This window comes from Apiospora hydei, assembly GCF_038363865.1.
Source record: "Apiospora hydei strain CBS 114990 chromosome Unknown utg000009l_segment0_segment0, whole genome shotgun sequence".
Taxonomy (NCBI): Eukaryota; Fungi; Ascomycota; class Sordariomycetes; order Amphisphaeriales; family Apiosporaceae; genus Apiospora; species Apiospora hydei.
Window position 1 is genome coordinate 2,532,802 of NW_027117368.1, and position 24,004 is coordinate 2,556,805.

At 54.9% G+C, this 24,004-nt stretch overlaps 9 protein-coding genes across 9 annotated transcripts; 4 read left to right on the forward strand and 5 right to left on the reverse strand.

Moving 5' to 3' along the window:
- Positions 1-325: 325 nt before the first annotated feature.
- PG997_012566 (WD40 repeat-like protein) lies at positions 326-1,830 on the forward strand (the record flags this gene model as incomplete). Its single annotated transcript, XM_066816880.1, has 3 exons — positions 326-559; positions 754-1,235; positions 1,386-1,830. 3 exons carry the CDS (start codon positions 326-328, stop codon positions 1,828-1,830), a joined length of 1,161 nt encoding a protein of 386 aa, XP_066662572.1.
- Positions 1,831-2,385: 555 nt separating this feature from the next.
- On the reverse strand, positions 2,386-3,723 carry PG997_012567 (uncharacterized protein; the record flags this gene model as incomplete). Its single annotated transcript, XM_066816881.1, has 1 exon — positions 2,386-3,723. The coding sequence occupies one exon, from the start codon at positions 3,721-3,723 to the stop codon at positions 2,386-2,388; it is 1,338 nt and encodes a 445-aa protein (XP_066662573.1).
- Positions 3,724-4,462: 739 nt separating this feature from the next.
- PG997_012568 (uncharacterized protein) lies at positions 4,463-5,349 on the forward strand (the record flags this gene model as incomplete). Its single annotated transcript, XM_066816882.1, has 3 exons — positions 4,463-4,892; positions 4,957-5,239; positions 5,289-5,349. The coding sequence occupies 3 exons, from the start codon at positions 4,463-4,465 to the stop codon at positions 5,347-5,349; spliced, it is 774 nt and encodes a 257-aa protein (XP_066662574.1).
- Positions 5,350-5,598: 249 nt separating this feature from the next.
- PG997_012569 (uncharacterized protein) lies at positions 5,599-6,734 on the reverse strand (the record flags this gene model as incomplete). The annotated part of the gene is made up of 2 exons (XM_066816883.1): positions 5,599-6,080; positions 6,212-6,734. The coding sequence occupies 2 exons, from the start codon at positions 6,732-6,734 to the stop codon at positions 5,599-5,601; spliced, it is 1,005 nt and encodes a 334-aa protein (XP_066662575.1).
- A 2,673-nt stretch (positions 6,735-9,407) lies between these two features.
- Positions 9,408-10,806, forward strand: PG997_012570 (uncharacterized protein; the record flags this gene model as incomplete). The annotated part of the gene is made up of 4 exons (XM_066816884.1): positions 9,408-9,420; positions 9,717-9,860; positions 9,933-10,556; positions 10,625-10,806. 4 exons carry the CDS (start codon positions 9,408-9,410, stop codon positions 10,804-10,806), a joined length of 963 nt encoding a protein of 320 aa, XP_066662576.1.
- Positions 10,807-11,927: 1,121 nt separating this feature from the next.
- PG997_012571 (uncharacterized protein) lies at positions 11,928-13,307 on the forward strand (the record flags this gene model as incomplete). Its single annotated transcript, XM_066816885.1, has 3 exons — positions 11,928-12,362; positions 12,427-13,042; positions 13,123-13,307. 3 exons carry the CDS (start codon positions 11,928-11,930, stop codon positions 13,305-13,307), a joined length of 1,236 nt encoding a protein of 411 aa, XP_066662577.1.
- Positions 13,308-14,223: 916 nt separating this feature from the next.
- PG997_012572 (uncharacterized protein) lies at positions 14,224-16,572 on the reverse strand (the record flags this gene model as incomplete). Its single annotated transcript, XM_066816886.1, has 2 exons — positions 14,224-14,850; positions 15,250-16,572. 2 exons carry the CDS (start codon positions 16,570-16,572, stop codon positions 14,224-14,226), a joined length of 1,950 nt encoding a protein of 649 aa, XP_066662578.1.
- Positions 16,573-17,269: 697 nt separating this feature from the next.
- On the reverse strand, positions 17,270-18,107 carry PG997_012573 (uncharacterized protein; the record flags this gene model as incomplete). The annotated part of the gene is made up of 2 exons (XM_066816887.1): positions 17,270-17,738; positions 17,833-18,107. The coding sequence occupies 2 exons, from the start codon at positions 18,105-18,107 to the stop codon at positions 17,270-17,272; spliced, it is 744 nt and encodes a 247-aa protein (XP_066662579.1).
- Positions 18,108-19,450: 1,343 nt separating this feature from the next.
- On the reverse strand, positions 19,451-21,436 carry PG997_012574 (regulated by circadian rhythms/membrane function; the record flags this gene model as incomplete). The annotated part of the gene is made up of 1 exon (XM_066816888.1): positions 19,451-21,436. One exon carries the CDS (start codon positions 21,434-21,436, stop codon positions 19,451-19,453), a length of 1,986 nt encoding a protein of 661 aa, XP_066662580.1.
- Positions 21,437-24,004: the final 2,568 nt, after the last annotated feature.

Here is a 24,004-nt window from a genome sequence, read left to right on the forward strand (position 1 = left end):
CTATATATCCCATCTAATTTCTCCAAGAGTACTTAAGCAGGCAATAGTTTGATAAATGATGTAGAGAATTGGGTGCTTTGACGTTGGACTGGGCAGAATGCGGTACAGGGTGGGTTGCAAACGTTGGCGCGCGCCTGGTGTCTGCCTAGATTCAGCTGAGTCAGGTCTGCTTATAAATCTCAGCTGGGCAAGCTGAAAGTCAAGAGCCCAATATTCCCGTCCTTTCTGCATCATTACATTCATTGGTATCTACCATATCGCGACAACAGTTCAAATATCTGCCAATTATATCGTTCACATAGAACTATCATCAACCTCTCTTATAATGAGCTTCAACAGACCCACCACCATGGGCTCGGCAGCTTCAGCAGACACAGTCCTGCCGGCCGACGCTGTAGATACCATCTCGTCCGTCTCGTGGTCGCCAGTCGCGAACCATCTCGCGGCTGCTTCTTGGGACGGCAAAGTGCGTATCTACGACGTCGCGTCGGGTCCATCTGCCCGAGCAGCTGCAATGCTCACGATGGACAGTCCTGTGCTGAGCTGCGACTGGGCCAAGGTAAGTCCATGATTTGATTTTCTAACCGTGCAGCCTCGATTCGACCTTCCAAGAACAAGCATACCAAACAAACATTTTCCCTGTTAGGTAAGTACAACTCCTCCTCCCCAAGCCAGACACGCCCCTTTGCTTGGGGAGCAAAAGCAAAACGGAGATATCCGTTGGCATATACTAACAGCAACGGTCACGTAAAGGACGGAACCATAGTCCTCGCAGGAGGCGCAGCCAAGCAACCACACTTGCTGCATCTAGCCACGGGCCAACAAGCCGCCATCGGCTCTCATGACGCGCCCATCCGCTCCGTGCGCTTCCTGGACACCGCTGCCCTAGGGGCCTCGTCGCCCGCCCACCTCTTCGCGACGGGCTCCTGGGACAAGACCGTCAAGTACTGGGATCTGCGCCAGCCGGAGCAGCGGCCCCTGGCGACGCTGGCGTGCGCCGACCGCGTCTACGCCATGGACACCAAGTCGTCGCTCCTGGTCATCGCGACCGCGGAGCGGCACATCCACCTCGTGGATCTGCGCAACCCGTCCGTCTTCTTGCGCACGACCCAGTCGCCGCTCAAGCACCAGACGCGCGCCGTCTCCGTCTTCCCCGACGGCCGGGGCTGGGCCACGGCGTCCATCGAGGGCCGATGCGGCATCAACGCCGCCGACGACAAGAGCGACGGAAAAAGGTATTACAAACTTATTACTATTATTTTCCCCTTCGCCAAACGTCCGAAAACCAAATCCCGGAACGCGGCTCTTATCGTTCTTCGTCGTCTTCGAAAAAAAAACACCGGTTCCTAACACGGTGTCATCGCTTTTTCTTCCACCCGTCACAGCATCAATTTCACCTTCCGCTGCCACCGCTCCGCTCCCGATATCAAGAAAACGACAAAGGTCTACACCGTCAACGACGTGCAATTCCACCCAGTGCACGCGACGACCTTTGTGACGGCGGGCTCGGACGGCACGTTCCACTTCTGGGATCGTATGTCCCACACCCGCTACAAGGCCTACGAGCCCCCTGCTGCTGTCCTTCCTGCTGTCGCCGCCGCCACCGCCAACAATAGGACGACAAACGGAACCGCCAAGGGCAGCGGCAACGGCGACTCGGTCAGAGCCGCTATCACGACAACGGCGTTCAACCGTCATGGCTCTCTCTTTGCGTACGCCGTCGGCTACGACTGGAGCGAGGGTCACGCGGTGAACTCGCCAGAGTACCCTAACCGGCTTGTGCTGCACTCTGTCACGGACGAAGACGCATCGCCGAGGGGAAAGAAATAGGGAGAGAAGGCCTGGGAAGAGGCTATTTTAGGAGGAAAGGGGGAGGCGGTTTATGGGTTTAAAGGCCGAAAGAAGCCATACCTGGGACTTGTGTGCCTCCAAAAAGGGGTACTGGATGGTCATTTGTTGAGGCAATCTTGTAATACTGGAGGATCTCATTTGTCTAGGATTATGGTACATGTAATTCCGCGGGGGTATGCAGCAGCAGGTGCTGAGTCCCGCGGAAGTGAAGGATTGGGTAACAAACACATCAACTGGTCATTGGAGGAGGAGGCTGTTGGCAAACCAGTCTATGCTATGCCATGCTATGCCAAGGCAAGGGGCTATGTGAAGCATCACGGGTCAAATGACGAAGAGAGGGGAATTGAAGGGAAGAAGTATCAAGGGTATATCCGCGTACGACGACGTACATAGGCAAATCAAAACCGCCTCCACCCCATTAACAGACACTCCCAGTGAATGCCCCCAATGCTAACCGTGACCCAGGGGAAACACGCAGTTTCAATCCCTTCATGCTAATGCTGAATGCGTACTTTCTCTTGTAATCTGATGTCATTAGGGCTCCTGCTGCTGAGACCAGACCTCGTATATTCTATCCCGGATCGCCTCGTGGCCGAGAGATCGTGGATGGAATGTTTTCCCATAATACGTCGGTACATGCCACATGGAGTTCTTCTTCGTCATGATCTCTCCCTCGCGCGCTTGACACAGTGTAGGGTCTTCCGCCATCGACATGGCCATGTAGCAGAGCGCCAGCTCGCCCCAGTCGCCTGAGCGTTGAGCGGGTGGTAAGCAGGTTGCAGGCTCGACGAGACGGCCTGACGATTGTTCGTCTAGCGTTTGTGCATCAGCGGTGTAGTACAGCCGGGACGCAGCACTGCCGCCAGTAGTGGTGTCAGAGGTACCGTTCCCGCCCGGACGGTCGATGTTGTCCGGGCCGCCGACGAGGAAGAACCAGGTGTCGTTGCGGGCGTAGTCGGGCTCGACGGCGCCGAGCTCGCAGAAGCGGTGGCCCTCGAAGGCGGCATCGTAGTCGACGAAGACGACCTTGGCGCTCGTGAACTGCCGGTTGATGCGGGCGACGGCGGCCTCGATCTTGCGGTTGACGGCGCGCACCATGACGTTCATGCGGCGGCGCAGCTGGCGCTCGAGCTTGGGCCCGCGCCACCAGACGCCGAGGCTCATGTCGTCGCAGGCCTCGGTGCGGTCGTTGAAGAACTGCGCGTAGCCCGTGACGGTGACGCGGAACCGCGGCTTCTTCTCCCAGCGCACCTTGTCGAGCAGCTCCGTGATGACGAGGTACAGGCGCTCGTCGAAGTCGCGGCTGTCGAGGCGCTCCTGGGCGCGCGCGAGCGCCGTCTCGCACGTGCCCGAGTAGAAGTTGTAGAAGCGGAAAATGCAGGCGTTCATGACGTGGAAGAAGCCGAGGTCGTTGCCGCCGACCGTCAGCAGCGCAAAGTCGATGGGCCGCGACGCGTTGAGGGCGTCGATCTGCGACGCGGGGCTGCCGCCGCCCGACAAGATGTCCTCTGTGGTCGCGCCCGTGCACGACAGGAACTGGAACGAGGTGCGGTTGGGGAGCCCGCCGTGCTCCGCGGCGAGGTCCAACGCGATGAGCTGCGGGTAGGCGCCCAGACTTCGTCGGCAGTCGTTCTCCTCTCCCACGACGCCGGTCCCGATCCCGGTGCTGTAGGAATCGCCCAGGGCGACGAATCCTACATGTGGCCGATGGTGGGCCTCGCCGGCATCGAACAAGGACGCCGGCGGTGACCAGTGCTGCTGCCCCTCATGGTCGTCTTGAAGCCCCAAGACGTGCTGCTTCTCTGGCAAACCCCAGCCCGCGACAAGGCCGAACCAGGCAGATGCGATAAGTTGAATATGTTCCAGACGCATGGTTTCTGCTAACTCGAAGCCAAGCCACGGCGTTATATGACTGGCAACAGCATCCCTTTTGAAGTAGTACGCGTTCTAGGAGGCTTCGCCCACCAGTACCTAACTTGCGACTGTATGCGTGAGGAGGGGCAGCTGCGACAAGATGAAAGAGGGTCAGTCAGCTTGCTCACGCGGCTACTCGGGGGTGTTTCTCCAGGCGGCGCAGATAACGTGTAATAGACGGTAGTGAAGCCTGTCCAATGAAGGTTGCACATGCGTCAAGCCCAGGCCAGCAAGCGATGTAAGGCTGTAAGCGGTCAGCTCAGGTGGTCGGTTGGTACTTGCCTACATCATACACCCCACCACGCCGTGGCTCGTACACCTTACATCTTAGCCCAATCCCAAATGTGGCTTGGGCATGGGCATGGGCAATGAAGATACGTTCGATGTTCAGACAGACACCCGTTTCTTTTTAAATAAACTGACTATATCCCAGTTCCGAAGCAAGCTTTGGGGGCGTTCCTAGGCAATATTTGGGAGGTGACTTTTGCTGTCCGGTTTCCCCGCCGATTGCGGAAAGACGTTGTAGTTTAAACGGCTGCCTGGCGGTTATCCATGTACAACGTCGTAAGCTTTGTCGACGAGTTGGGAGGAAGATAAGGGGGTTCAAAGACGTGAAAATGGGTTTGGTAATATTTGCAAGTAGCAAAACAGCCGTATCTACAGTCTCCTTGCCTTATCGGTTCCCAGTCTTTTGGCAATGCCACCCTACGAGATCCGAGGTTGCACTGTGGCCGACGCGCCAGGGCTGGCTTACAACAATATAGGGGCCTTCTGGGAAAGCCCTGGATATAAACTCCTGTGGACAGACCGGACTCTGGAATACGTGACGGCGAATGCCGCGAAGCGTATGCCCCGAAACCTGCTCAACGACCGTGCCCAGCGACGCCACCAGCTCGTCGTGGATGGGGAAACAGGACGCATCGTGGGCTACGCCCGATGGATCCTGCCGCACCGTCTCGTCGGCGAATGGCTCGAGGCCCAGACCCCGGCCGTGAGCGCCGAGGAGGAGCAAGAGTTCACCAAGGCCTTCGACAAGGCGGATTGGAGTTTCCTTGATCTGCCCGGCATGGATGACCACGTGCATGTGGCCAAGGCCAAGTATTTTGAGAGGAACAATGAGTGTATAGGTGAGTGTACTACGCTTGTATCGCAAACTCCTGCTCTCGAATCACGACTAACGGAGCAAATCAGAGCTTGATTACCTCGCGGTTCATCCTGATAACAAAGGCCGCGGAATCGCTTCGATGTTAGTAGGACATGGAGTGGCCGCAGCCGAAAGGATGAATGTCGATATTTACATGATGGCCTATGAGGCTGGCCTCCAAGTCTACAAGAAATTTGGATTTCAGATATTGGAGTCGAATGTCCAAGATCTTGCTAAATGGGGCGGCACAGGCCCGTACGCAACTTACATGATTGAGAAGAAAATAGCGAAGAGGGGTTCACAAGGGGCCACTTTTCACAGCCGAGTGGTGTAAGTGGTAAGAGCGAAGGTTCGCGAGATGATGCAGGACACTGCTCAGCCTGTCAGCCCATGTGGGCAAGGGCTTTCTTGTGGGCGTTAGCACAACCAACAGGTTCTGAACCCCTGTATGATAGCAAGGATAATATCTCTAGAGCCGCCTTTAGAGAAAATAAGTGGTCCAGCTATGTAAAGGGGGCCAGACGTCCCACCGACTAAAACCGTGTCTTGCCTTGCAAATCAGCCAACAGAAAGCATGTTCTGAGCAGGCGACAGTTGGAGTTTCTGTGTACAAGCGACACATGCCGGGCATTTCCACCCCGTTGTGGCGCTTTAGTTATGGAAGGAAGAGCTTACGCGACAGAACAGTTCTAGTTCACTGATACCTGTGGTTCCAGGACGAACTCGAACGTTTCGCAGCCGTCCTCCTCGTGGTCCGAGATTACCACACCAGCGCCGTTCGTCTCCTGGTCTGCCAGGGCTTCGCATTGCTGGAAGACGACGGGGCTCGGGCCGCCGCCCAAGTTTCGGGTGCAGGTCACGAGCCCGGTGACGGGGGCGGAGGCGCAGACCAGAGCGAAGAGGCTGCCGGACTGGATACGGTAAGACGGTTCGAAGAATAGTATGGCCATCCTTGAGTTCGGGCTAGCAGCTTCGTACCCAAATACGCTGAGGCCGCCCTCATCGGTGATGGAGACGAGGGTGGCCTCGATGCTTTGAGCAGCAAAAGCCCTCACGGCCTGGTGGTCACTAGCGTTCTCGTTATCGTCATCCGGAAACACGATACGGGCATATGTGCCGTCGAACCTGGAGCCTTGGACTGTCAGGACGCCGTTGGAGGGTGCTGGGGTTACTACGTGTCATGAGCATCACGTCAGTAGGTATCATCGGAGAAGGCGCGCTTCTTTCTTTCTTTTCTAGTTCTGGCTCTTCTCGGTGGAACCGAAGACCACCTGCCAAGACACAAGAAAGCCGGGTACATACCTGTGCTAGTCACCACTGTAGCTGTTGTCTCAAGAACCTCGGTGGTGGTTGTCGCAAGCGCCGTAGTCGTGTCCGTCTGTGGAAAGTCGTCGTCAGTTAACATGGTCTCGCCGGATGCATTATACGCATGGCTTGTCGGTGGGTAGTACCAGTACGAAGCCGGCATGGACTGCAATAATACATGACTAACCTGGTCGACAGTAGAAGTAAGTGGGACCGTTATGGTCAAAGAAACCATCTCGGTGACAACGATGGTCTGCGTCGCCGTCGCCGTCGCCGTCGTGGTCAAGCTGGCGGTCGAGTCGACCTGGGTCGTCTCCGTGACCTGCGCACCTTTGATCACGGTTAAGGTGGCGCTGGGGGCCGTTGCCGTGATGGTGGTCGGGCGCACGCCAGCGCATCGGCAAGCGCTGGAAAAGTCATTGACGTTCAGGCAGACGTCGGTCGCGTAGGCTGGAACTAATGCTCCAGCGGCGCTGACGCTCGCGTTCACACTTACGTCCACCGGCACAGGTAAGGGCATGCCGGGCAGGTTTCTACGACCGGCGGCGATCGCGCGGCGTAGGCTGGGGTTGTCAACACAATTGCCTTGTTTGATCCTCTTGGGGGAGGGTTAACCACACCCAGAGTGGTGGTGACGAAGCATGTACTGGTTTGAGTCGATGTAGTCTGCGACGTGGGCAGCAAGTACTATTTGGAGCCGTACACGTTCCATATGATGGTGAATGATGACATACCGTCAGTGTTTCGGTATTGGTGATGGTGACGTCGACAGAGTTGGTCTGATAGTCTGGATTAGCAACCTCTTCTCTACCCACCCGTCTCGAAGAACTTTATTATACCTTGGTAGCGACGTCGGTGACAGTAGCGAAGCTGGTCTCCGAAGTAAGGGCACTGGTAGTGTCGTTCTGTTGCGCCATTTAGCATCTGCCCCGAACTCGCATCAGGTGTGCTTTCTCTCCAGTCTTGCTTACTTGAGTCACTGTGCCGAATATGCTCTTGGTTACGACATCCGTGACATCCACGGTCTGGAACGCGGTGGTTGTGACGGTGGCGTAGCTCGTCAAAGGCGTGACTGTTGTGCGCATGAAAGCCGAGCACGCATCCTTGGGGTCCTCAGCTGCAAGGCCGGTCTGGAAAGCCACTGAGCGTCAGAGTCAATATGCAGTCTGGGGTCTTCAATGTCATGGATTTTTCATACCTAGAGCGCAGGAGTCAGGGGTGCATTTCAGACAGGGCTGCTTGGGCTTGGCCTGGACGCCGCCCAACAGAAGGAACGGCACAAGAGCGAGTGTCTTGTACATGATGAAAGAGTGACTGGGGGTGAGATAAGTTCAACCCCGTAAGGATCTAAAAGCCAGGGGAAAACGACTCACAGCCACGAACAAGAGTCCTCTTCTATACATAATGCAGTCCCTTCGAGTCCTGTCTCTTCGAGTCCTGTCCCTTCTACGTATAAAAGACTACATTGGTCGTTCTTCATTTGCCGTTAGCGCTTCGAACCGAGTCTAGAGAAGAAGCCGGACGAACCCCCTTAGAGAAAGTGCAAGAGTCGGCTGCTCACTTTCAACTCAGAGTTGTCTGAAGCACCACAGCAAATGGGAGAGCTACGCATTCGGTGCCATCTAGATCGCCACGCTAGCATCAACACTGCCTAAAGTGAACATCTCCGGATCGACTATCGATGAGCGGTTCTTACCCCATGAGGAGCGCGCTCCACTCACTATTCTCACTGGAATTGATGTTATTGGGGTGTTTGTCTCGTTCCTGACTATTATACTGTCGCTCGAGCTGTTGATTTTCCAGGTCAAACTCCGACCCCATCCGGCAGTAAGCAAACAACTGGCTTGTCCGAGTCGAGCTTGGTTGACAGGGCATCGGCAACGTCAGAGTCATGAGTAATTTAGCTTCAAGAGGATCTTCAACGGTTCACGCATCCTGATGGAGACTGTCGATAATGTCATCCGACCACCTGCGGGATCACGTCAAAGAGGTGGTCTTGGACTGTGTTTGCAAGTGGACAGGCGATCCAACTTCCGTGATACGTGTTCCCGCCGTTTCAGGAAGCTCAAAGCAATCGTTCTTGGTGATTGGAGATAGAGTACTGGTGGCATGAGGTAACGTCTTTGAGCCATCGGTCAGACGGTCAGCTCCAGCAGTGAAGGTTCCGATGCATCTTGGGTGTGGCCGGCGATGGTGTGGCACATGTGGCTCGTGTGGCAGTGGCTGCATAGGGCCTGTGTCGTCTTGGATTACCTACATCCGATTGCGTCTGCAGAAATTGTTCCTGCACGGGCCCCATGAAAGCAAATCATACACATGTCCTATAACCTGACGGCATAAGATTGGATGATAGGCCACTGCAGATCGAGTATTCTTGTTCTAGAACGCCACACAGACGTCCGATTGGCAGTGATTGGCAGAGAAACAGGTGCAAGCCCCAAACTTTGAAGTAGATGCGCAAAAAAAAGGCCAAGCTGAAGCAAGGCAAACTGGCAAAGACGACAGTTGCTGCGTCATCCTGCCTTTGTCCAGCTACGCCGTACGACCCCAGATTATTCCCTGGTGACGTCGTTTTGGGTGTGGTACCCCGCCAACGTCATGGGGCTTGCGGGCGGGCCCCGAGCACCTGCGCAACGGCGCTACCTGCCCCTCCAGCCCTGTATGTACGATGAGCTGCCATTGATTGATCAACACGCCATGCGCTTTTCGCCAAGGCACACGGTGAGCAGCTTTTTGTCTTAGTCTTTCGCTTCGTCGGCACGCTTGCACGCATCGGATCGTGATCATTCTAGCCCATGGATCTGGTATTCGCACAACACACAACACATACAGATGCCCGGGTAGCAACGGTGGGGTCGCTGTAGCCTTGGTACCCCGGAAAGGATCAGACTGGGCAGGCTTGGCCAATTGCTTGTACGAGACTACATGCGCTCAATGAGAATGATCATCCGGAAGAAAAAAACAGGTTGCTATATATAAAGGGGTAGAAACAATTACCCAATAAGAAGCCTAGAGACCCTAGTACGTCGTCGGTCAGGGAATCAATCCCGTAGCCGATGGATGTGCTTCCACTTGTGTCCCACTGGGCTTAGGTCTGGTATGGACGGCTAACTGTTCCGTCCGGGGGGCTGTTGCCCTGTCGGGCCTTGGTAAGAGTGTACCTAATCTGGCCATAGCCATGTGTCATAACGCAATGGAGGGAAGACGTCACTTGCAGCCTGCTAGCCACCAGCTCTTTCTTTGTGTAAGCAGGATGTGGTGTAGAACTTACGCTCCATATAAACACTACCAAGAGCCGCCCGTCCATCTCGAACTCTCTTGGCTCCCAATCCATTGCATTTCATTCACACAAAGACCATTGACTTATACCACCGACCCTGCGAAGATACCCGTTTTCTCCCAGCTCTTGATATCCACAAATCACAATACGTACGCCAACTACACCAAAGCAAGCCGCTCATCTACACACAAACTCTCAGCTCACAATGGAAACTGTCAACAGCATGGCAGCAGCAGCAGCAAAAGGCCGTCTGGGGTGAGAGCGACACCACCACCACCGCCAACAACGAGACCCATGGCCAGGAGCCCATTTCCGGCGCCCAGGGCGACGTATCCAAGGGTGAGCCCTTCGACAAGGGCAACATCGGTACGCTACCCCAACGCCCAGCCTTTGATACTCGTGCGGCGTAGATATCACGCTAACATGTCGCACCCGCAGACCCTCAGCCCAACGCTTCCAGCGTCAACAGCCACGAGCCCTCCACTACCGGCACGCCAACTACATCTACGGCGCACTCCACGCAGCAGGCTTCTACCCCCACACCAACGACGTCATCCACAACAACGGGGCCCCACCACGACTCGGCCCAGTTTGCGAAAACCACGGGCACCGCCGCCGGCGCGGACAAGGTCCCGGACAACAAGCACACGGAGATGAAGGCGCAAGACGTGCCCGCCGACACCTCCAAGGCCCAGAACGACACCCGGGACCCGGAGAACCCGCAGACCCACCCCAAGAACGCGGCGATGGACGTCGACAACACCGGCGAGGGCATCAACAAGGGTCAGGACCTGGACAAGATCCCGCCCCCGAAGCCCTTGGACGAGCTCGCCCGCGAGCGTGGCGGTGACGCCGGTAAGGTCGACGTCGACTCCGGCAAGGCCGATAGCGGCATCGTCGGAGATAAGAAGGACGAGGCGGAGGGCAAGGAAGATCCCAACGATCCCCACGCCAAGAGCTCCGGCGAGGGCACGGGCGAGAAGTATGTCAAGACGTCGGGCCTGCAGGCTGACGGTGGCGACTTTGACGCTACGAAGCCGGGAGCCGGTAGGGAAGCTGACCGTAAGTCCAACGCCCGAAAGAACGACCCCGTCCGAGGTACGCTATTTGCTAATGGCTGAAATATATAGGTCTGCTTGAGCAGAAGGGTATCCACGTCACCAAGGGTGTCCCACCCAAGCCCGAGGACGAGGGCGCCGCTGATAAGGAACATGCGGACAAGGGCCATGCGGATAAGGACTCGGGATCCAGCGAGAAGAGCGAGAAGAAGGGCACCCTCTCCAAGATCAAGGAGAAGCTGCACCGTCACTAGACGGCGTTGCAGTGTCCATGGTGCATGACTTTTTATGAAGATCCGACAGGCGTTTGGTTTTGGTATTGATTAAAGCCGATCAACGTGTATTATTTATTGTCGCGCAACGATACGCTGCGTGTATTAGCTTGTGTAATAATGTGGAAACCACGATAGGTCTTGTTCACATATCGAGCCAGTGTCGAGCTCCATCGATAGGCGCATTACTTTTTCGGTGCCCCGTATGCTTTGATGTCATTTCCTGTTGGGTTATCGGGAATTGTGGTGCTATATCATGTCTTGAGTAACCGTCCCTAGCTACTAAGCTGGAGAGAGCCGTGCCCGTTGCATGTGCTACCGTACTTGTATTCCACGTAGAGTTGCATGGGGCAGAACTGGTAGAGCACTTTCTCGCGATAACTCCGAGTTCATAATACCCATTACGAACTTCATCTGATCTATACAACAAATCACTCATGCATGTCGAAAGTCGAAATTTTCTTTCAAGGATTTTTTCATTACAAAACCCAGGATATGCGCGACTCAGGAACTGGGGGTCCAGGAACGCCGCTAACGGTACTGAGAGCCGAGTTCAGTCGTGGGTGTTTTTTTCCCTATCACAGCCAATTCGCCTCTGGTAATTGGCCGGGCAGACGCCGGGGATGGAGATAAGAGCATTCCTTCCAGATAGGCATGCTCCGCCGACTACCTGTGTTCCTTGCAAACCTCTGCTCGCCATGTGGGTTTGGTCTCCTCTGCTCGGCCCACCCGGCATGGATAGCCTCACCTTGGATCACAGCCAAGCGTCGGGTGCCCGCTGCGGGACGAAATGAAGATAGGCCAGCGGAGGAAAAGCAAGACCTTCCTGAGCAAGGTCTTAGAAAATGCCGCGAGAACTCGAGTCTAAATTTTGTGGGCGCGAGAAGGGGAACAAAACGTCGGTGTGCATGCGGGTTTCCTCGGTGATACGGCAATGATGATATATAAAGTCAAAGACATGTCTCGAGACAAATCGTCGGCCGCCCTTTTCTGGTTTTCGTAACCCTCTCGCTCTTTCGCGCCGTTTTCCCTGTCTTTCTTCTCAGGACAAGTCAAGAGAAGCCGCCGTTGCTCCCGAGTTCAGCTTAATCTTGGAGGGCGTTATGTACTTCTCCAACCTTGTACTCGCGACCACCGCCGTGGTGGCCGGCGTCACCGGCGCTGCTGCCGCCAAAGCCGGACAACAACAACAGCGGTCGGTCCCCGGGAGCGGCTACATGGCCAGCAACAGCAGCAACAGCAACAGCACTGCTGGGAACGGCGACGGTAAGCCCCGCAAGATGATCCTGGACAACGACTGGGCCGCTGTGGCCTTCATCCCCATCTTGCAGGCCCTCGACGCCGGTTGGGACGTCGTGGGCATCGTCGGCGACACCGCCGACTCCTGGGCCCTGCAGACCAGCATGCACGGCCTCGCCGGGCTCGAGCTCGGCAACCTGTCCGAGTGTATCCCCGTCCACAAGGGCGCCGACTACCCGCTCCTGAACACCCCCGAGCTCTTCCAGGTCTGGTCCACGCTGCACGGCAAGCTGCCATGGGTGCGTTCCTCGGCCCTCATTCACTAGTTCCCCCTGTACGTGAAAGGGGAAACTGTCCTTGCAGAAAACTGACAGAGTCTTTCAGGAGGGTGCCTTCGCCCCGGAGAACAAGACAGCAGAGGACCTGGGCGGAGAGCCGACCTCGGGCGACCCGCGCCGCCTCAGCAAGGCCGCCTTCGCGGAAGGGTTCCCCAAGGGCGAGCTGGCGGGCGAGCACGCGGCGGCCTGGATGGTGGAGCAGGTGCGGGCGCACCCGGGCGAGATCCTGATCTACAGCGGCGGGGCCTTCACCAACATCGCGCTGGCGGTGCGGATGGACCCGGCCTTCGCGTCGCTGACGCGCGGGCTCGTCGTCATGGGCGGCTACATCGACTCGGTGCTGCTGGGCGCCGCGACGGGCCGCACCCTGCTCCAGGCCGACTACGTGTCCGACATCAACCTCAAGATCGACCCCGAGGCCGCCAAGATCGCCCTCACGGCCGACTTCCCGGAAATCACCGTCGTCGGCAACGGCGCCAACCAGGTCTTCCCGGACCAGCAGTTCCTCGACGAGCTCGTCGAGGTCGAGAACCCCTACACCACGCTCCTGCACGGCCACACGGACATGACGCTCCCTTATTGGGACGAGACGGCCATGTACGCGTTCTTGCACCCCGAGCACGTCAAGGACTCCGTCTCTTGTAAGTTTTCTTGTTCTTCTGGCTCTCCTGCGAGTTGATATGGGCCGAGCATGATCAAAAGCTAACAAACCTTCTCCTAGTCTACTTGGACGTCGACACCGCCTGGTCCAGCCCGTACTATGGAAACATCATTGGGTACCAGGAAGCGCTGAAGCCCAAGGCGCAGAAGCTGCAGAAGGTCAACTACATCCTCGAAGTCGATGGTGATGACTTCAAGAGTTCCGTCAAGAGGGCGGTGCAGCATCCCAAGAAGTGCCCCTTGTAAACCGCTTCAGTAGAATATCACGGCATGTACGAACCAGCACCATTTAGAGACTAGGTATTTGGCCAAGCTGTTTGCCGGATATCACTAATAGTATATATACCCGCTGAAGCAAGCCACTTTGGTAATTCATAATAAAGCATCACTCAATTTATCGCTCTTTGTCGCTCTATCGCTGTTCATCGTGCCATTGCTCTCCGCGCAAACTGTGGTGCATCCTGAAGATCATACATCCTGCTTCAGCTATCATTTCAACGAGAGCGCTCTCGAGGCAGTATACATCAGCCTGTATGCCCAGGCCTCCATATCATGTCGAGCCACAACATGGAACGTCCTTCAGGGTTGACTGCCGGTGCTCGGAGGCTGAAACTACATCCCCTCCCAAGGTAAGCCCTTTTGGTGGAAAAGGAAGTATCGCTCAATTCCCAGTCTCATAACAGGACAACTTGGATTGCGGCACCACATTAGGCCACGCGTTAGCCCGTCGCCCTCGTTGAGGTACGACTGGGGATCAAGGGCATCAAGCCAGGCCGGGTCGACAGGAGATTGGGCTGAGATGGTACCCACGTTATATATTGCGAGTTCTGAGTTGTATGTCTCGATTCTTGCTCTAAGATTACATTGTGGCATAATGCAACTACTTGCACCGTAGTACTGGAGAAATGATGTGTCGCATTGCGCCCTCCATGACGCTGGCCGGGAAGGGAAATTCCAGTTGGTGATGTGGTTGCAAAGGGTCAGTGGATGGTCGAGGGCCAGAGCTTCTGCAATGCAGTCAGACACGTCCCTGATGGCTTCGTTCGACTTCAATTCGAACCGGTGCTCAACTTTGAGCCACTGGTCTTCACCGACAAATCGCGGCTTGCAAAAGTATACGGAGACATATCGACTGGCACGTGGGTATGGCCCCGCCACTCTGCTAACTCTCGTGCCGCATATATAAGCACGGCTTGACCCTCTCCCACCAAGAATCAGAAGGAGCTCTCTTCTCGTAATTTTCAATGTCTCGCCACTCAATGGTCTTGTGCTTGCAAAGACGCCAGTATCCCTGACGTCCAATACAGACGCGTTGGTCGGGGTCTTCCTTCTGACGTTCCGCCAAAGAAAACAAATACGCTGGGTGGTATGCTAAACAGCCGCTGCACCACACAGCCTCGTACATGCGGTCGACTTTCTTCTTGTATAGAACTGGGTCGCCGCGCAGCTTCGTGCAATCGCCGCACATCGAGTCCCGCCCCAGGGTTCGGCAGTATTCGGGGTCTTCCTCTGGCGATATCACATAGCCCTCTTTGGCTTGTAGGGGGTTAGGACGCTGGGCATCGGTTTCCCAATGGGCAGGTAGTCTATACTTGAACGTGGCGTCTTCACATAGTCGCTTGAGCCTACTGCAGGTCTGGCGCAGCATCAAGAATGAGATCCTGTCATCTATGTCATATATGATGTTGATGATAATCTCATCTGGAATCTTAAGAAACATGCTGTCGGGGGCAGCTTCCTTGGCCTTCGTGCTCAGTTGCTGATCCATTTGGCGGTTGGTGTGTGGTAGCTGGATTTGGTTTGGGGTGGCTGAAGGGTTGTTTCTGACAATGAAAGGTGAAGTAAAAGCCGAGCTGGATGAATCAGATGGAATAAATAGAAGGCGAAAACATGTACTTTATCAGATCATAGGGGATGCCGTGATTGCTGAATGCAACGGTTGCCCTGCCATAGAGACAACGGGTTGCCTACGAATCCAGGCCCTATCAACCAATTTTACACCGAGTGAGATTGGTTACCAAGCCAGGAATTCGTATAAGACAACACTGCAACCGCGTTTATTCATGGCTCTTGCTAATTGCTTTAATTCTTTCCAGATATCGGAAAATGAGGTGTATGCTCAGATTCATATCATCGAGTCACGTCACGGGCTATCCTCAAAAAATGGCATCCTCTGGTGTCCAGTTACCTTATAAAGGAGTTGTTCCCAGCTGGAGGGTGCAGACTGTTGACGGAAGAGATTGTCCCGCGTGCGCCCTGATCTCATGGTAGCGCAACCTGGGTTGGGACACCACATTAGACCGCGGGTAAGCTCATCGCTGTCGCTGAGGTATGATTGAGGGTCGAGAGTACGGAGCCAGGAAGGATCGGTGGCCGAAGTGAACGAGAACTTGTAAACGGCTCTGATCTCGAAACGGGTGCTTTCCACCAGAAGAGATGTACGAAACTCGCAATCGGGAGACGTACAGGTGCTCTGGGTAGCGCGAGTCCGGTGACTGTTGGAGGGCGCTTGATTTTCCATCAGTGATACTCTTTTGACATTAAACTCCGAGCTGCCGGCATGGTGGCACGTAGTCATTGGGGGGTTGATGTCTATAAACTCAGTCATGTATTTCGGTATGTTCTTGACGAGCTGGTCATGGAGGCTGCTCTGCATGTCGGTCTCAGCCATGTTGACGGGCCAAAACAAGCAGACAGGCTGATACCACTCCATCCTACAGGTAGCGAAGGTGGACCGAACACCAACGGAATGGTATTGGAGTTCTGCACCCAAAATCACGCGGCGATGCGCTTTGCAATTGTCGTGACTATACGATCTTTTGCCGAGCCTATGACTTGCACATTGAGCGCAATCCACAAACTCAAGCTCCGTCCCTGCAACCTCGAGGCGTTGAAAGTCCAATGTGACATGCTTGCAGAAACGAAAGTACCCCTGGCGCCCAATACACACACGTACATTGGAGGCTTTCTGGCGCTCGCCATATGAGAATAGATAGAGCGGATGACGGGTTTTGCAGCCACTGCACCGCATAGTCCGGTAGATGCGTCCGACAGCTTGCTTATATGAGTTGGCATCGCTTCGCAGATGTTTACATTCGCCGCACATCCGATCCCGCCACAGAAGTCGTCCGTATTCTGTCAGTTCATCATCTTGGAGTGAACAGATCTGCTTTAGATAGGGGTCATCCCACCAGGGCTTCGCATCCAGCTGGGAAAGTGCTTGATACTCGAGTGTGGCGTCCTCGCATAGACTCCTTAGTCGGCGACAAGTCTGGTGCAGAACCAACATGGAGACGTTGTCCTGGATGCTCTGTAGAACCATCATGATAATTTCATCTGGAAGCACGAGGAGCTTGCTTTCGGGCGTGGCTGTATTGACTTCCTTGACATCCTCAGCCTCCGCGCTCGGTTTCTTTTTGATAACAGTGGCCATGGCGGTTTTGAGAAATTTGTTGATGAAGGCGGATGGTTCGGCTTTTTTGGCCCCTGAGCTTCCTGGTCGTGTACCCATCTTGACAGAACCGGCGGTGATGAAAGCGGACCTAGAACATCGACTCGGGGTTCATGCCTCGGACTTGTAGGAGATAGGACATGCGAGGAGCAAACGTTGAGTGATTAGTTAGCTGTAGCTGTGACTGGCAGTGAGCGACCAAATGGTGGTGGCCAGGAAGAGTCAAGTGGAAGTGAGAACAGATCATGGAGATATGGTGGGATTTATAGCCTACATACCCAACCCCTATTGCCTAGCTTTCTACTGAACGTGATTAGGCACTCGTGTAAGACAGATAATACTCTAACCAGGCAACTCCTTCTGAGGCGGCGACTTATCACTTATAATGACCAGAATATCCTATGAACTCCTTACTTGCTGCTTTGGCGCTTTGAAGACTCTCAAGGGCTGCATTGTTAGTAAAGCAAGGTGAACTCAGCACCTCCTTTCAGGTGGCCTAGAGCAATCTTATTTAAAAAGGTGACACGGGCAGTTGTTGCATGTGCGCATACACCAGATCATATATACAATTTCTTTCTATTTTCATGTTATGAATATATACTAATCGAAGTCCACGGATAACCCCAACCCAAAACCCCCTTTTTCTGGGAAAGGGCCGAGGTAGGCACTGCGTCAGTCTCTTCCAGAGCCACCCATTGCCTACTTGGCGCTCAGACAGGCTGCGGTTGGAGCCAGCAGCCCCGAAACCATCTTCCAATTACTGGTCTCCTCGTCTCCTACTGCCCTCTAGCAGCCGATGCGCGACCCGCTGACGACGATGTCGTCGTACCAAAAAAGTGTTGGTATCCCCACCGTACGACTCCCAGCCAAAGTAGATCGCCGTCGGCTTCGGCTTGACTGAGTTGCGCTGCCACTGCGCGGCGTTGCCGTTGGCGACGCCCGGCTTCGAGGTGAGGCCCGCGACCGTGTCGTTGTTGAGCCAGGTCTCGATGGTGCCGTCGGTGCCGACGTGGTACTCGAAGCACTCCCACGCGCCCGCGGGCAGCGCCTTGGACGCCGCGATGCCCTGCGGCGACAGGTCCGGCAGCGTCGCGTCGTCCGACTCGCGGTTGTACATGAGGATCTTGCTCTGGCCCCCGATGCGCAGGTGCTTGTTGCTGCCCTGCGCCGAGTCGGGCATCGTGATGAAGGACACGTGCGCATCCGTCAGGGCCTTGGACGCCTTACTAAAATACGGAGGGGACATTCTTGTCAGCGATCGTGACACTCTTCTAACTATGGAAACACCCCTCTCAGGATAGTAAAGAGACAACAACTCACAGGTAAGTCCGCACGTAAATGTCGCCGCTAGGCACCGACTTGGTACCGAAGAAGATGTGTCCGCAGTACCCGCCGGCGCCGTCGACGCGCATCGAGTTCTTGCCGCTGTGGGCCGTGGTGCTGTCGAGCGTGACCTTGCCGCCCTGGTTGCAGTCGTTGGCGTACGTGGGCCACTTGGCCTGGTCCCAGCCACCCTCGAAGTCCTCGGAGACCTGGGCCAGCGAGCACGGCGCCAGGGCGAGGGCGAGCCCGACGACAGCAGCTTTTCGGAACATTTTTCTTAATCCTTTCTCTTTAGCGATCTTCTCGCAACCCGGGGTCTGGTCGGTTGTTTGTTGTATTTTGGGTTTTAGGTTTTGTTGCAAAGAGGACAACCGAGTGATGGGCGTGCGTGCGTAGGTATATATACTTGGGGGCAGTACAGAGAAGGGATGGGGGTGCAGCCCGGAGCATTTATATAGTCCCCTATGAGCTCCCCTAATTACGGCTTTGGAGACGACACTCTACCCTACACAGGAGGGGAGGGTATGAGGGTTGGTTCGTCAGGCACGACGACATGGGGAGAGGAACTTGCCATACTGGGATGTCTAGTGGAGGAAAACACGGTATACTGCATACAGAGTGGAGAATACAATATATCATACCTGCAGCGTTGCAAGGGACCATGTGATAGATATACAGCATGCTGAAACACTAGTCCGAGCAGGGCGGCGGGAAACGAACTGGCGGGACGTGAACGGTTGAGGGGGTTGTGCCTAGACAGGAAACCCTTCCTACCTCTCCGTCCGATGCTCACTCCAGACGGTGCTATTTAGCCGCCAAGCCGGTGGCCTTCCCCTTGTGAGCGGGAGATCGGCCGCGACAACCCGGCCCGCTGATGGAGTTGGCGGAGGACCTCGCTCCGCGTCCACTATTGGTGTATAAGTCACCACAATACACTTTCCTACCTGCATATGGTGTCGTGTTGATGTTGATGTCGATGTCCTCTTGTACCAAACTCCCGGACAAGAAACGCCGATTAGTTGCGCTCGATCATATATCAGATCACATCTTGGGACAACGACATGACATATACAGTTTGTGTGGCAATAAATTGTGAAGTTCGCAATGGTAGATTTAACGACAGTTGCCATTTGCGTACATGAATACTAAGTCTATATACATACACACCCTTCCGTCTTAGGGTTTCTCTCAGCGTCCCCCCGCCAGCCGTCTCGCCATCCAAGTGAGCAGCGCAGCTGTGCCGCTTCACCTGAGTAAAGACGAGGGAACCCCACCGAGGGGGAAGGGTTTGCGAACGAGGCTAGCCGATCATTAAACGGGTATGGATGTTAACGACAATTACAGCATATGGGGTATCTCTTGCTTGTTTCATGCATTTTCGAAAACATCTTCAAAGCCTTGCTCGCTCATTTGGGTTCGTGTCTTGACAGGATGTCGACGTTCAAATGAAGTGAAGTGATAAGCGAATGTCGGCTTAACCTCAACCAATCCTGAAGAGTATGGACCCAGTGCGGCCTAAGCCCACAGCTCTGGAGCGCCGTGGGTCTTGATGGCTCCTCAATCCCGTGGTAGACTACCATGGTAGCTTCGTTGCGATGTCATGACTGATGGCCGTTTACCGCAGCTTGCCCTTGCAGTCGGCGGCGCCAACAGCCATGACTTCCTCAAGCGACCAACGAGGAGGCTCAAATACATTTTCCAGGCCGTTCTCCTTGCGCCATTGCTCTTCGTTCTCAGGGGTAATACCGGCCGGAAGCTTCTGGCCACCAGCGACACCAGTCGAGAACTTGATTTGAAGGATGTCGCCAACCTCCTGGCAAGCAGCGAGAACCCGGTCCATGTCATCCTTGTTGTGAGCCGAGGAGATGCAGAATCGCACACGAGAGCTGATGAGGGGAGTGGCAGGGTATCCAACAATGACGACAGAGATCTTGCGCTTCAGCATTTCGTGGCTAAAGGCGGACATTTTGCCAGGGTTGTACAGGGCAACGGGAATGATAGGGGAATCGTCATGGCCGTAGACAATGAAGCCAAGGCGCTTGAGACCAAGACGAAGGTAACGGGAGTTGAAGGCAATTCGTTGCAGACGCTCCTCGCCTTGGCCAGGAGCAAGCTCGCCAGTGATGATCCTGAGGGAGGCCGAAATTTGCATGAGAACGGATGGGGCAGGCGATTCTCCGAGCTGGGTTGCAGCGTTGGTGCTTCGCAACTTAGCAACGATGTGTGGTTCGGCAGCCACATAACCACCGTTGGCACCGAAGGACTTGGTCAAAGTACCCATGAGAATATCAACTTTAGCGGGGTCGACACCAAAGTAGTCGCAAACTCCACGGCCGTTGGGGCCGAGAGCTCCAATACTGTGGGCCTCGTCGATGAACAGGTAGAACTTGTAGGTTTCCTTGAGCTTCAGAACACCGGGCAGGTCGCAGACAGTTCCTTCCATCGAGTACAAACCCTCGATGGCAACAAGAATCTTCTTCCAGGGGCGGTGGGTTCGGGGTTGGCCTTGAGCAATGGCTTCACGCAGTCTGTTCTCCAGATCGGCCATATCGTTGTGCTTAAAGGACCGAATGACAGCGCCGGACAGTCTTGCACCAATGCGGATAGAGGCGTGGTTAAGTTCGTCGGAGATAATCAGGCAACCCTTGGAGACCAGAGCAGGGAAAGAGCTGGCATTGGTGACGAAACCCATAGAGAAAACCATAGCATCGGGCTTGCCAACGAAGGCGGCGATTTCTCTCTCGACCTCTACCGCGAGGTCAGAAGTACCAGCATCTGCACGCGGTCCGCAGAAACTCAGACCATACTTGCGGGTGCAGTCCTCGACAGCATCGGCACAGGGGCCTTCGGATTGAGCGAAACCAAGGTAGTTGTACGAGCTTAGGTTGAGGGTCTCGGTTGTGGTGCCAGTGTACGTGTAAGAGGCGTTGAAGTCGTGCGAAACACGATCCAAGAGTGAGATGTAGCGACCAGGGACTCCAGTGCTGGTGCGGGCGAAGCAGTCATCAATTCTCAGCTTGAGACGGCGCGTGTAGAAGCTGTCGAAATCGTCGGTCAAGGGAGCGTATCCGTTGGACGCCTTGAGCTGTTGATACATAGGCTTCTTGCTAAAGCGCTTGCCGAAGAAATCGCGGATGTGGCCCAGCAAGATGAGCAGCAGGTAGCTGATATAGGTGGTGAGGACGAAGTAGTAGGGAGGCTCATCAATGATGGGGGCCTTCAGGCCGCCATCTCCATGATGCTTGCTAACATATCGGTGGCTAGGGTGAACGAGGGGACCAAACTGGGCATCGGCGCGTCGCTTGACCTGGACTTCCTCCGAGGTAGGCGGTTCGAACAGGGTGGTCGACTCATCCGGGACTTCGCCTACGGTGGCAGTCGAGAGCGAGATGCTGGGCAGAGCCAGGCTCGGCGCTGTGATGGAAGGCGAGTTCTGCATGGCCTGTAGGGCCTGCTGGGCCGACAGCTGGTCCTTTCGCGGCGTGCCGGAGAAGAACTGGGTCAGGCGGTTGCCTTTGGACGTCGACGGTCTTCTCTCGCCAGACTTCTCGGTTTGTGGCATGTTATTGGAGGTAAACGGAATGGAGATTCTTCGGGGCATGTCTCTGTATCGAATTGGCGACGTTCCGGTTCAGACAAGGGTGCCGATGTATCGACTTGTTCCCAATTGAGAGGCTACAGATGCATTCAGTATTAGCAGGTACAGGGCAATGCAGTTGGATGTGAGAATAATAGTAGGTAGAGATGGGTGCAGCGCAAATATAGCTGGTGGAGGTTGTTGAGCGTGTTTGGAGATAGGCACAATGGACCCAGATAGGTAATCAGAGCGACACCGCCTGGGCCTCCAATCCTCGATCCCCAATCTCGCCCATTTACTGCATGCGTGTGGTCTGGGGTGGCGTTCGTTGGACGGTAACGTTCAGGCATTCCTTCCCGATCACTCACTCACCTTTAAATTAAATGCTTCGCGGCTGACTGACCAATTGACAGCTACTGTCCAATCGCAGGTATAGCTTCTTCCGTGGCAACCGAGAGAAGCGCTGATTCGCCTGAGTCGATCTGAGGTGAGGCGTAGGTTGGGGAGGGTATGCCAGAGTAAAGTAATTATGTATGTATGTAGGTAGTAGGTAATGCTGCTGCTGCTGCAGGCGTGGCAGATGGCGGGAGCAGATACGCTTCTTATTCAGAGATTATTAAAGATATTGGGGAAAGGAGTGTGGCGGGATCAAAAATCTCCCGTGGGCGGCAATTTCTTGGCTCTCTCGATGTAACGGAAGAGAGACCTGGATGAACAAAACCCGGCAGTATGTGCGAAACAGACTCGAGGTGGTGTTCTGACCCTGCAATTGAGGCGATTGAGAAGGAAGAAACAACCTTGACCGACGAGCTGGTTTGACTGGGCTTGACTGGACTGGCGGGATAGGCAACAAACCGGCTAGGGAAAAGAGAAGGAAAAGCTCACCGCGGGTTTTGGGGAGGGACTAGAGCTATTATTATTGATTCGCAGCTCACTTAGAAATCCATCCCAGTCGATCTGAACGAAAATGCCCACCCAGCCCCCCCATGTCCATGCCCATGTTCATGTTCATGTTCATGTTATTGCTTGCCGCTGTTCATTAATAAGACGTACAGCGTGTAATGTAAGCCCAACCCAGAGAATCCGCCTGTATGCAATTTGCATTCGAGCTACAAGAAGCATGTATTCCGGTATCTATCTGGTTTTACCTCCCCCGGTATCGTATGAGCCTGCCTGTCTGCTAATCTATTGTTCATTCATAAAACATTTATATGTACATACATTGGACCGGCAAGAGAGGCCGCCCCTCAGCCAACGTGCATTGACACAAGAATTGGAATTGATGAGAAGGCACTTCATAGGGGATGGGATAAGAGTGGGAAAGGCTGCATGCAGAAAACAGCCTGGCATTGCATTGCTTTGCATTGCTTTGCTCTGTTTTGCTCTGCTTTCTGTGAGCCTTGCAGCTTGCAGCTAAGCAGCTAAAGGCACAGGGCACTAAGGCTTGTCAGGGTGCGCAGGGAGATGGGAGGGGCTCTAGCCAAACCGACCAACAGCGCACCCTTGTCCGTCTGCCAATGCCAAATTCCGCCTGATCCGAGCCGCCGGCCCACTCGACAAGAAACCAAGGTGGATACCCCAAGCCCGCGTTACTCGCGAACCAGAGCGCGAGTTGGGCTCTGCAACTGGAGCCCGCCATTTCGGCTTTTCGAACCAAGGGGCCCAAGGGGCCAAAGGGGCCTGGGGGCTCTGTGATCGGCTGCTTCCCCCAAGAAAATCAGGGAGGGAGACTGGCCAGAACTGGGAGAGGGCAAAAAAAAACGAAGAAGATCATAGCTAGCTTCAGGGGCTACTCCCCATTCAGCCCATCGCATCGTCCGTATCGAATGTTGCCCTCGATTTGTCGCCTGTTCGATATATGCGGTTATGCTGCAACGCTGCGCAGCCCTCTCTGCCTCTGGCGCTGGCCACGCTGTGTGACGGTGTAACCAGGAAACAACAGCATCTCATGCAGAGGAGCCCTTCACAAGCACCTCGCATTATGCAGCGGCGGTACTAGTACGAACCATTCCAGTATGCCGAAAGGCAAAGGCAAAGGCCAAGGCTAGCGAGATTGATAAGGGTTCAATGACAACATGTTCTTCATGTCCATCGTGGACTGACCACGCGGATCGCGATACGGATGTACTTATAGGGCTAGTTCGTGTAGCTTATTTGTTGTCCACGGACTACCCAATTCCACGAGATTGTGTTGCTGTATGGGCTTGTCGGAGATATAGAGGCGGATGAGGCATACAAATCAAATTTAAATGTTCCAACGATCCAGCGTGCCAGCTCCTCGGCGGCCCCCAGTCGTGCCCAGTCGTGCCCACTTTGTGCCCTGGTCATCCTGCTTGAGTCACACAGCCCAGACGCGTTCAAAGTTCGCCCGACGGGGTTCGGGTTCCAAGTCGGGCACACACAGCTGTCCGCAATCTTATCGCTCTTTGCTTTGCTTCGGTGCGGGACATTGTCTGCATAGGCGCAGCCATCATTCGATGCCGCCCTCGTCGGGACCTTGTCGGATGACTCGGTGTTGTGTTGTCGTTGACTAGACTGCTTTGGAGTAGTCGTGAACTTTAGCATCTTCATGCGGGCTATATCTTGCTACAG